The sequence below is a fragment of the Amblyomma mixtum genome, chromosome 4, assembly GCF_055824585.1.
Source record: "Amblyomma mixtum isolate Tamu chromosome 4, ASM5582458v1, whole genome shotgun sequence".
Classification (NCBI taxonomy): domain Eukaryota; kingdom Metazoa; phylum Arthropoda; class Arachnida; order Ixodida; family Ixodidae; genus Amblyomma; species Amblyomma mixtum.
This window is the reverse complement of record NC_143015.1, coordinates 95,076,890-95,089,497: the sequence shown is the minus strand read 5'-3', so window position 1 is coordinate 95,089,497 and position 12,608 is coordinate 95,076,890. Positions and strand designations below refer to the sequence as shown.

The window sequence follows — 12,608 nt, the reverse complement described above, 5'->3', positions numbered from 1 at the left end:
CGAAAACTCGGTTTTCATTGAAAACAACCCCTTTTTCATTAGAACGTGGTACCTTCTATCCACGCAGGCCAACTTGAATTAGTTATAAGTGTTTGTATAACGCTGCTCACTTCCAAAAAGGATGTGAACCAGTGAGAGGTATATTTATTACCGGCATCGTAAGGCCTCGCACGGGCAAGCAAAAGCGTTTGTGTAGCAACATCCATCATTGGGGCATTGACCGTCGCAGACAACACCGTCAAGCTGTACTACGACGACACCGCATCCCTGTGGCGAAAGTTCAGCTCCTACAACACCTTGGACTCCAGTGTGAAGTCGAGCAAGCTGAGCTACCCTCACTCGCGCTGGTTGCTCGGCATGTGGGGATCGGCCTACACCAGGCTCATGTAAGTCTATTAGCTGTCGCTCGGCGCAGGATCACCCGCCTTTCAGATAGATTCCTGAAGGTGCGGTGGCGTTGTTGACCTTTGTTCGTAGGATGTCGCCCTTATAAAAACGGTCTATATACAGTCTGTAGACTTCTTATAGACTCTAGGGCTTCCCTATAGATATTTCTTTTTGTCTATTCGCAGTATATATACTGTCTATAGACAAATGTCTACTAAAAGTGTATGGCCGTAAATCTATAGATTGTCTGTAGCATGTAGCATTTTTATTGTCTACAGACTTTTCTCTAGGATTTGTCTGTAGAGAGTCTATAGACTTTATAGACATAAGTCTATGGACAGTCTACAGACAAAAGTACGAAAAGTGTATGGCCACGTCAATCTATATACTGTCTATAGACTGTCTATAGCATTTGTATTTCCATGTACTGTTCTCTAGGATTTGTCTATAGAGAGTCTATAGACTTTATAGACATAAGTCTATGGACAGTCTACGGACAAAAGTCTACGAAGACGTTTATAACGAAAAATATGTTATATTTTTTATTTCTGTATAAACAAATAAAAAGTGTTTGGCCACAATCTATATACTCTCTATAGCATTTGTATTGCCTATGTATTGTTCTGTAGGATTCGTATATAGTCAGTACAGGAGAGGAGTAAGAAGAGGAGGAGGAGAGGCGGGGGGGGGGGTTAACCAGTAGCTGGAACCAGTTTGCTACGCCATAAGACATTGTCATAGACATTTGGACATTTATATATATTGTATTTATATATGATGTATTTATTATATATATTATAATATATATGTTATATTTATATGTATATAATTATTTTTTATTTATTTATTTATTTATAAAGACATTTAGACAGTCTATGGATAGTGTATAGACTGTCTAAAATTTAAATTTTTGTAAGGGCGGGTGATCTCCCCGCCTATGCTCTAAGCAGAGCTCTCCGTTCACGTAGAAACAGCGCAGCAAAGAAGGCAGGCGGGACACCATCAAAGCGGACGGGATAGGCGCTGAATGGCAGCTGACGTTTATTAACGCGATAGCTTAAAAGGCCCCGTTACCCAGAAAATCCGGTGTCGGTCTTGTCCGCGTTTATGTTGTAAGCGGAGAATCACGGCCATGCCTCTGGCAGGTGGTTCCCACAGAGCAACCTAGGAGGCAGGTGGGACACCTAGGTCATGTGACTTTGCGGCGCCATCACAACCTGCCCATCGGATTGTGAGCAAACTGCCCACCGTCAGCAGGTGGCAGTTAAATTAATGATTGGTCGCTCGGGAAGAGCAACTGGGTCGGGCAAGGTCTACCTCTGGGAGCACCTGCCATCGCAGGGCAGTGGCGCATCGCTTAATTGCTGCACCCCTGCACCAGGAGGGGTATGAGGATTCCCAGAGATGTATGAATGTAGAGAATGACCTTCTGCATATATGGGAATCATATCGCGTCGCACCCTTAAGGCGGAGATTGAGTCCCCTCTGAGTTTTGCAATGCACACTTAATGTGCTAAGACAGCAGACTGCAGAGCGCCCTTCCCTCGGTTTGTGGATTCCGTGTCGCAGTATTCCTCGTCGGCGGCGTAACACGCCACCTGACAACTATGGCAGGTAGTATCAGAGCGAAGCGCCACCTGCGTTCTGCAGCTTGTGTCAAATTTAATTCACTCTATAATTGCAGCTCTGATATTAAGGGGAAAAGAAACAGAACGGCTTCATTTGAACGACAGCCTGCTGAGGACCGCCCATAGTGTGTAGGGTACACTCTAAACACGAATACCCCATATGGGAGTAAAAAAGCGGTAAATGTGTCTTCTAGCGCACACCCCTTTCATAAAAGGGTGTGCTTAATATAGGCGGGGAGATCGCCCACCCTTACAAACATTTACATTTTAGACAGTCTATACACTGTCCATAGACTTGTCTATAAAGTCTATGGACTCTCTATAGACAAATCTCGTAGAAAATCATATAGGCAATACAAATGCTATACATGATTTTAGTTTCGATACCTGGGCGCCGCCATGTTTGTTTTACTCGAGCGCCGCCTACCGCCGACGCCATCTTGGGCTGATAATTTGCAGCCGGTGGGCTGCAGACGAAGCAGCGTGCGATCTCTGAAAGTGTCATTCGCCCGTTTTATTCCTGCCAAGCCTAGAAATTTTGGGCTGGGGTTCGCCTCGTGTCCATCCTCGTGTGTGCTATGCCATTAGCTCCTGCGATAACCAACTGGGAGCAAGCGACCATTCCTCGACGCAGCGAACGATCAGCATCGGTGAGTGCCATGCTCGCAGTTCACGCGTGCTTTTTTGTCGCCGGTTGCCTGTAGGGCAAATGCGGCACGGTGTTGCATGTTAGAAAAACGAAAGCAAAATGTGTTGAAACACAAGATTGCGGAGAGCAATGAATATCTAGTTTTTCGTGGAGCGCAGTTTTTCTTGAACGTTCTCGCTGCCTGCTTGGACATGGCGAGTGGGACAGTTTAGATGCTGAGCTTGCGACAGAATACCCCGTTTACAAACTAAACATTTTGGAAACAGCGGGTACATGACCGAAATGAATCCACTTCTGATGATTAGAATGTTTGTTTGCGAAAGTACGCGCGATGAAATTGAAATTCGGCTCCCCCTGCCGCTTGTGTAGGGCTGTTCGTACTACGAGCGATACAAGCCAGTTGACTGAAAGCAATTCGCGTTCTCGCCTTCTCCGCTCCCGTCAGTATTCACTGGTGCACAAATACCAGAAAATGTGCACCTACACGATCTAATAGGTTGGTACGCTAATGGAACGCTATTACCACTTACTGACAGGCAGAATCACCGCACCTGTGTTGAGAATTCCAATCTTAATCGGGTCAAGGCAGTGCTCAAGTCGCTGCGTTTGTTGTATCTCTAGCACGGTTATGCATAGTGTGGATTTTTTTTTTACAGTGCATTCGATGCGATTGCAGTCGAATAATTTATTACAATGCATGGCAGAGTTTACCGTCCTGTGCATGCCGTGTATTTTTTCATCTTACGTTGCCATGGCTGCATTTTTCCTCACTTTGCAGTTGGGTAAAAGTTCATGTCGCCGCTTCTATTCATGCCATGCTGTGCTAATTAAATTAGTATTTTTGCACTAACAACATGTTTATTTTTTTTTTTTTCAGGTGGCGATCCCCACATGCTCCCGATATTGACGATCATGTGGGGCAGCGAAACGAAGTTGTGTCCAAATTTGTGAAGTCCTCACATAGTGTACTGCTGAATTAAAAGGGCTCTGCCAAGGCCGTCCAAATACTTGATCTCTTAGAATTATGCACAGATTATAGTTTGGTAACCCAGGCGTTGCGCTTCGTTCCGCGCCCGATATTAGGCACAGGCAGTGGGTTTGTTTGTCTGCATTTCCTTCAGTAAGTGCGCTAACGTTTAAGCTTTTTGTTGGCGCAAGTATTTTTTGTTCCACAACTACGCCCACTGCCAATGCAACTCGGGAGCGGCGGAATAGCGGTGAAGAAATGGACACCGCAGACGTGCTGAGACCTTCGCATAACATGGTGCGCGTACATACTGGCGGCGTTTGTTTTTTTCTACTTTCGTCGACTATTTCTGCAACCGACAATAAAACAATGATGTCTAGAAGACGTTGGCGTTCCGTACGACATTGCTGCTTTTGTTGTACAGACGCAAACACGCGCTTGACCGGTAGCTAAGCAGCCGCGGACGTCGCTCCGCGCGCCGGATTATCAGCCCAGGGGAGGACGGCAACACTGGGGTGTCGCGCAGCGCACTTGTTCGAGAGTATTTCTCCCTCTCCTGCCCGCTCCTCGTAAAATGGTGTACAGACAGTCTATAGACAGTATATAGATTATGGCCATATACTTTTAGTAGCGCACACCCTTTGTCATCTAGCCCTTTTATGAAATGGTGTGCGCTAGAGGACAACATTACTCTCTTTTTACCCCTTTCTTTTTAGTGTGCATGGTGGGTCAGGGCGCGTTGTTTTGATGAAACGGTCTTGGTCGCCCACTCAAGCCTGGCTTGACGTAAATGGGCAAGGGAGAAAGGAAATATTTAGCGGCGATGCAATTAAATAGGGTGTATGACGCGGCGAATTGAAGCAAAGGAGCGTTGAGGCTGAAGGCGTGTCCCGACGTCAGCATGATGAGTCATTGTTCACGCAGAAAAATTGAAATGAAAATTGGATAAAAAAAGACAATGTAATAGTCAGTGTATATGTAAGCCACTGCGAAAGTGCAGGGAACAGGGGCAGGACAAAAGAACAAAGGGAGAAAATGGCACCGTATTATTCTGTATAGTGGAGGGCTTCGGATGAATGTCGTTTACCTGAGGTTCTTCAACGTGCACATACACCACACAGCACAAGGACGTTTTACATTTCGCTGCGTTTAGATAATATGAAACGGAATGTGTTGGTTTATGCTTAGCCGTAAAGGTGTGCTTGAGTCTGGGATTCAGAGATACAGTAATTTCACCCTTACAATAATTTCTTTAGACGGTCAATATAAAGCCATATACTCTTTCTTTTTATACAAACAGCCTGTCTACTAGCCTATAGACAATAAAAATCATATGGCCAATCTGTAGATGGTCTACAGATCTATGGCTATATACTTTTAGTAGACTTGGCAATAGGCAGTGTGTAAGCCTAAATGGCCAAAAGGAAATATGTTTTTGAAGGCAGTGCAGTTTATAAGAAGTCTATAGAAAGTCCGTAGGCCACTTTCGTAAGACTCTGCTTTATTTTATGAGGGTTTTAACGTCCCAGAGCGACTAAGGTTATGAGGGACGCCGTAGTGAAGGGCTCCGGAAATTTCGACCACCTGGGGTTCTTTAACGTCCACTAACATCACACAGTACACCGACCTCTAGAATTTCGCCTGCATCGAATTTCGACTGCCGCGGCCGGAATCAAACCCCCGTCTTTCGGGTCAGCAGCCGAGCGCCATAACCACTGAGCCGCCGCGACGGGCCTACTATGAAGCCTGCCGGCATAACAATATTTTGTGGTTTTTATATGTGGGATATTTGCCCTATGGGGTGGCAGTAGTGGTTGCGATGACTGAGCTGCGCAAATAGCATGATAACGATGAGGCGCAGCAACAATTAAAGGATACTGAAGCAAATACTTAAAATTGAACAAAAACGCTGAAACTAGATTCTCGGAATGTGATTACACCGAAGTCTTGTCGTCACTTCGCATATTTTTCAGCAGATGATTTTATTTTTGATGTTTTATGAGCACGCGCCAAGCCCTCCCGGCCGGCGCGAGGTGAAGAGCGTGACGTCATGACACCCTCGTCCAACAGGCAACCGGTCTCGTCACTCGAAGCGCGATGTCGCATTGCAGTTTGGGTAGACCAAGCGATAAGGCTCCCAACCTCCGACGCTGCCGACGAAAAACTGGCAAAACCCGCTAGTAGCGATGGCAATGATGCTCCTGCAGGAACAGTGGGCGTGCGAGTGTAATGACGTCCAGTCGCAGCTTTCACAGGCGGCCGCCAGGTGCAACGATACGACAATAAATCGGGAAAAAAAAACGTGCTAACCCGCTTTTTTCGCTAAAATGCTTGTCGCATTTATCAGTTTTAGAAGTCAAGCTCTTGTTTACATGCAAAAGGTTTGGTTTGGTTTATGGGATTTAACGTCCGAAAGCGACTAAGGCCAGTATGAGAGACGCCGTAGTGGAGGGCTCCGGAAATTTCGACCACCTGGGGTTCCTTAGCGTGCACTGACATCGCACAGTACACGGGCCTCTAGAATTTCTCCTCCAAAGAAATTCAACCGCCAAGCAGCTCCAAAGTTTGGTTCAGTCTCCGGTAACGCATGTGCCTTTCGTGCAGGGCAGGTCTGTGGGAAGCCAATATTCTTCGGGAAGCTCTGTATAACACCCTCCGCGGCAACTTCAGCGACCGGGTCACCATGGCGGACTTCGATGGGTTCGCCATTATCAACAGCCTCGTGCGCGATACCCGGCCGAGGGGTCGCGCCGAAGCCTTCAGCCACGTGAGTTGCATAATATTGCGGAGGGATGCACTCAAGGCTACTTACGTGCTATGAATGCGAAAGTATGCATGCGGGATGTTCGGCTGAGGTGATGGCGTACTACTATAACGTAGCAGCCAGCGAAGCTGGTCTTTTTACGACGCCCGAATGGAAGTTGATAAAGACGGCGATATCAAGCTCCGATATTTTGTCGCAATCACCTATGGAAATTTCCTTGTTTATGCCAGTACACCTTGGCCAATCCACCTACGTCGGTATGTGCCATTCTTAAGAGGATGATGAAGAAGAAGAAGCGAGAGAGGCTGGCAGATCAAAATTCATCTGTAACCAAAGCTTCCTATCCCATCACTCCTCGCGCACATTTATCCAGACCTTTACAACCCAAACTGTAAACACTGTGGCCAACGAGCCACCTACGATCACATCCTGTGGGATTGCAAAATCGAGCCACCTCCGGGTGATCTAGTTGCCGCTCCTTCTCTCGAGCGGTGGGAGACTGTGCTGACTATCTCAATCAATCAATCAATCAATCAATCAATCAATCAATCAATCAATCAATCAATCAATCAATCAATCAATCAATCAATCAATCAATCAATCAATCAGATTTATTTTCACATCAAGGATGTGGGGAGCGGGGACAAAAAGCCTATAGAGGCTTGACGGAGGTCCCCGCCCCCTAAAGCAACTACATTGTGCACAAAAACCCACAATCACACAACGGTACATTATATGCTATGCCTGTCACATATTTAAAACAAAAGTACATTGCATCGAAAATAAACACGTTCAGGCCATCAAAAAACACATAACCATCAAACATATCACGTAAAGAGGGAAGGAATAAAAGCAGGCTGAGTTAGTACACTAAAGAAAGAAACTATATGCTGTTACTCTTCACTAATTGCAGTTTTTCACAAATTGTTTATAATGGACGGGATATTATAGGACAGCATTTGTCTGCCGTAGTTAGTTCGCGTTCGCGGTAAATACCAGTTGTCTCCGATGCGCGTATTGTAGGGGCGTTCTCTGCATGTTAGTCTAGACAAATCAGCGAGGAATGCAGTTCCTTGATTAATATTTGATGTGTACTTTTTGCGCAGCAGGACAGAGTACAATTGCACAATAGGTACAATGTGTAATGCCTCAAAGACAGGTTTGGTGTGTGCATCATTTGGAATGTTGTTAATTGCACGAACTGCTTTTTTCTGTAGTATATGGAGTTTTTTAATATTGGAGACAATGGTTGTACCCCAGACTAAGAAACAATAAGTTATAACACTGGTGAACAAAGAGTCGTACAAAAGTTTTTTTATGCATTGTGGAAAGTAGTACCGAAACTTGGACAGGATACCTACTACTCTTGAAATTTTAGCAGTTGTATTATCAACATGAACATCCCAAGATAAGTTCTCGTGGAATGTAACACCAAGGCTTTTAACGGAAGAGGAGACGTGTATTTTTGATGAACCGATTGATAACGTTAACTCAGAAACAGACTTATTACGGGGTCTAAAAAGCACAGCTTTTGTTTTGCTTCTATTGATATTCAGCGAATTGGAAAGTGACCAGTGGTGTAGCGAACGTAGGCACCTCGTAGCATTTACTTCCAGACTCGATACACATGGTGCCCTGAAAAATAGGCTGGTGTCATCAGCGTAGATAACAAAAGTTGTGTTAGGGTCAATGTTTACAATATCATTAATGTAGAGATTAAAAAGTAGCGGTCTCTGACCCCAGAACGCAAGTTTTGGCGTAGGAGTGAGCTGACAAACTCGTCGAGGGCTGGGTACTCTCGACCATTTAACGCGACCTCTTACCAAGCTCTTTCCGGCGAATAAAATGTTTTACAATCAATCCTAAACCCGGCACGTTACATTCGGTAACCAGTCTCATAGTGTTTGATTTGTTTATTTCAATCAACAAATCAGCATTCCTTTTTATTTATTATTGTTTCTTTATTAACTTTTTAATATTTCATTGTTAACATTTTGAGCACCTGTCAGTCGCCACGTGTGTCTTGGCCAATCTCTCGCAGTGGGCACGCGCTGTTATCTTCTTGAGGACAATTACAACAACTAAGTAGAACGTTTAGTTTGTCAAGTTGGTACAGATGCGTCTTTTGTAAAACAGAGTGAACAACGTCGGACAAGAACAAGAATGACAGGGGACGAGCGCTGACTCTCAACTGAGGTTTTATTAGAAACACCTGGTGCTTATAAAAGAAAAAGCACACACAAAGTGCATCACATGTTACAGTACAAATCGATAAAACATGAGGCAGAGAATAACAACAGTTTAGCGCGCGAGTGTTGTGCTACGGTAATGGCGCACAGCTCTAATGAAGTAGCCAGCGAAGCTGATCTTATCGCACCGACCTGGTATCGAAGCTTTCTTAGAGAGAAATTTTATTTAAGACATGTATTTCTCTGTCTTTCCTGAAGATGTCGAGGTCACGAGGGCTTTTTGGACCTTCTGGTGTGGACAACGCCGAATTTTTCGCCTCAACAGCCATAAAAGGCTTTCGCATTAGAGTAGCCGCGTCCAACAGCACAGTGAGAGAGCCGGTGGTTACCGCGCTGCGGTCACCATAAGCGCATCTTTTTACAGCAGACTTGTTCATGAACGTACTGTCACCGAAAGCCTGCAGCATAACAATCAATATGTCCGATTATTCGTCCTCAAGCCGTTTGTAATCTTTTGCTGCTTCAATTCAATTGAATGCAATTCAGTCTCAATTTATTTCGAATTTCTTTTTACAGAAAATACAAAACCCTTTTTGGACCCATAGCCAGCGGCTAGTTCGGGTCCAAGTACACAAAATACGTATAAGAAAATTCAAAAGTTGCGGACTTTAGCGTAAGCGTACATAGATTAAAAGCAAAGCAGTCTAAATAACACAAATCAATGACTTCTTAGAGCCCCGGTTGTTATATCTTGAGACTTCCGCCGAGATGTCGTGATCATAAATGATATAATCACAAGCAAGGTTACGTGGGCCGTTGGTAACGACCACATGGTCATGTGACGCACTTGTCACAACAGGTCATGTTTCTGAACTCGCTAGATCAATTCTCTTGTCAATCTTTTTTTTACACCGAGAGCTGTTAAATATGGAGCCCTCTCCGACAGATTTAGCGTGTAACGGCATTATCCAGTCACGTGACTGTCGCACCCCACCATGTGACCCGCCCAAGCATGTAACGGCATTATCCATTCACGTGACTGTCATACTTCCTCATGTGACCCGCCCACGTGACCAGCGGCAGGCACGCGAACGTGCGCCAGTTGCTGTAGCCCTAATTGCCCGAAATCTGTAGGTCTTAGGCTTCATTGCACTTTCGAGGTCAGTGAATGACCCCCCCCCCCCTCCCTCTCCAGCCGCTTTAGACACCAGGATTGCATGGTTAGGTGGCGCCTGCATACATAGTGCGGCGTTTCTCGGAACTTGTAGGAGGGGTCAGCTACTTCTGCCCCCGATAGTACGCCTTTGTCATTACCAAAAGAAAGCCAGCGGCACAGCGACAGTTGTCGCTGAGCTTAGTTCGTCACGGAGGTTAGTGCTTGGCTATTGTTTCCTATATTTGTGGTTTGGTTTTGGTTTATGGTGTTTAACGTCGAAAAGCGACTAAAGCTATGAGAGACGCCGTAGTGGAGGGCTCCGGAAATTTCGACCACCTGGGGTTCTTTAACGAGCACTGATATCGCACAGTCTCCCAGACCCACAGTTGACGCTTTTTGTGAGCATTTCGAATTGACTTGGACGACATTTGTCTTGCTCGCAGGTATTCCGGGGCACAAAGTATGGTGCCCCTATCTTGGATCCCAAATGGGTCTTCATCCACACGGCGGCGATTTGGCCGGGTGGCAATACCATCATCCCCGAGGAAATGGTCTCCCACATACTCAGGTGAAGCACAGCTCTCCCTGGCGCGATTTGCTGTGCGTGTCAGGCTACGCAGGAAGTCAGAAAGTTTTAACGCAAGAGCGTTAAGGTCCATTCACAAAAAAAAAATGGAGGCGCCGTCGTCGTCGGTGGTGGCGATGTGAGCAAAAAAATCGTCCGAGAAATTCCTAGAGGTGCTCGTATGACGTCATCACAGCCTGCCCACCGTAGCAGGTAGCACTCTGCCTATTGGATTGTAAGCGAGCTGCCCAGCGTGGCAGGTGGCAGTATAATTAAAGGTGCAGTGAGGAGGAATCTGAACTCGTCTTTTTGCCGCGGCAACTCAATCTACACGTTCCAAGCATTCTTAGAAACTTCGACTTATTCCCCTTTGTGGCCGATTTCCCTAATTAAATCAAATTAACATCCGGCTCCCGCCTTTATTTTTTGAATTCTCCCCGTACGGTGGGCGGAGTCGACCAACCTGTGGAGTGCCTTTCAGCCGGCTCCGTGGAGGCTTCGCTTTCGCTTTATTTTGTTTTTTTAGGTTTAGGTGAATAAATAGTTTCATTCGCAGAAAATATAGCCGCAAAATAAACCCGCACATATAAAAATAAGCGCGGACTATTTGTTACCACGGATTACTACGTGTTACTCCGCCGATGGCAGAGCGGCATGGAGGAAGGGGCTTCCTCCATGCTGGCTTACAGGCACTCCACGCGTTATTCGACTCCGCCCACCGTACGGGGAGAATTCAAAAAAAAAAAGGCGGGAGCCGGACGTTAATCCCATTTAATTAGGGAAATCGGCCCCACAGGGCAATAAATCGAAGCTTCTAAGAATGCTCGGAACGTGGAGGTCGAGTTCCCGTGGCAAAAAGACGAGTTCATATTCCTCTTCACTGCAACTTTAATGGTTCGCCGCGAGAGGTCGCTCCGTATGACAGGTGATAGCACCTTTTATTGTAAGGCAGTGGTACAGCGGTTAAGCGATGCACCACTGCTCCAGGAATGGTAATGGTACTCCCAGTGATCCACGAATGAAGAGTATAAAACTACCAATTCCGCATATATAGGCATTAAACCTTCAACCCTATTTCGTTATACCCCCATGGCAGAGCTTAAGTGCCCGGTTGTTTTTTGTCACTTGATGGATTTCAGTTCTGACGCTCGAGCTTCTTTTAAGGAACCGAAACGCTTAGGACCGAATTTTCCGAGCGCCTTCGATACCGAACGTTATATCCCAGCTCAAACGCCGACCCTAACGCAGGGAGGCTGACTTGGTGGGGATAAGCACGAGCAACAGCACCGACGAACCCAACATCATCTTGTCTCGGGCTTCGAGCAACGCCTTCCCCTACCTTGCTGCTTCTCCGCCGAACCCCATCATGCCGGCAGGCCCGGGCACCCGCAGTATGGTGAGTGTTGGCCTGTCTTGTCTCTCACGGAGTCGGCGCCCAAAATAAACACTAAGGACGGTTTTAATGAGCTGCCTTTATTGATCGAAAAAAATATGGCAGAGGTTCAGTGTGGCTTGAACCTAGTTATACGAGCGAAAGCTGGTCTCCACTGTCTCAAATCAAATGTCAAGATCAAGGTCAAGAGTGAAGGTCAGAGGTCAAGGTCAGTTACCCAATGGTCATAACCATATGATCACGTGTTCATACTACCTTGGCCATACCACCACGCAGTTAAGTTCGGTTTGACCTTATGAGGCATTGAAGATCATTATCGAGGTAGTGCCCACAGTCTGAAATCAAATGCCAAGGTTAGGTACCAAATAGTCATAGTCAACGATCACGTGGTCATACTACCATACCTTGTGCCATACCACCACGCGGATAAGTTCGGCTTTACCTTGTGAGGCACTGAAGGTCATTGTTTCATACACATCGAAATCAGAAGTTGTACCCTAGTGCCCTCGCTCTAAAGCATCATTTGAGAAAATTTGGGCACTTTCATCGTTTTTTTTTTTACTACCCCAGTCTTTTAAACCTACCGTCGTATGTTTCCACTGAACTTCATCTACCGAAAGATGGTTTATGAAGTTTAACGCCCCAAAGCGACTCAGGCTATGAGGGGCGCCGTAGTGCAGGGCTCCGTATAGTTTCGACGACATTGAGGTCCTTTATAGTGCACTGATATCGTATAACAGAGGGCCCTCTGGCATTTAGCCTCTATCGAAATGTGACCGCCGCGGTCTGGATCAAACCTGCGTCTTTCGGGTCAGCAGCCGAGCACTGTAGCCAATGGGCCACCGTGGCTACAACGAATATGGCTACAGCGAACGAAAGAATATGACTTTACCCACTGAAATATTGATAT

The 12,608-nt window shown here is 46.0% G+C and overlaps 1 protein-coding gene across 1 annotated transcript in view; it reads left to right on the top strand.

Annotated features, from left to right (window-relative positions):
* Positions 1-239: 239 nt before the first annotated feature.
* LOC149347482 (uncharacterized) overlaps positions 240-12,608 on the top strand; it is a 19,104-nt gene continuing 6,735 nt past the window's right edge. Inside the window, exons 1-4 of the mRNA XM_089585587.1 lie at positions 240-386; positions 6,236-6,398; positions 10,184-10,308; positions 11,554-11,701. Of these exons, the coding sequence (XP_089441713.1) occupies positions 358-386; positions 6,236-6,398; positions 10,184-10,308; positions 11,554-11,701 (465 nt within the window). The 5' untranslated portion in view covers positions 240-357. The remainder of the gene's footprint in view (positions 387-6,235; positions 6,399-10,183; positions 10,309-11,553; positions 11,702-12,608) is intronic.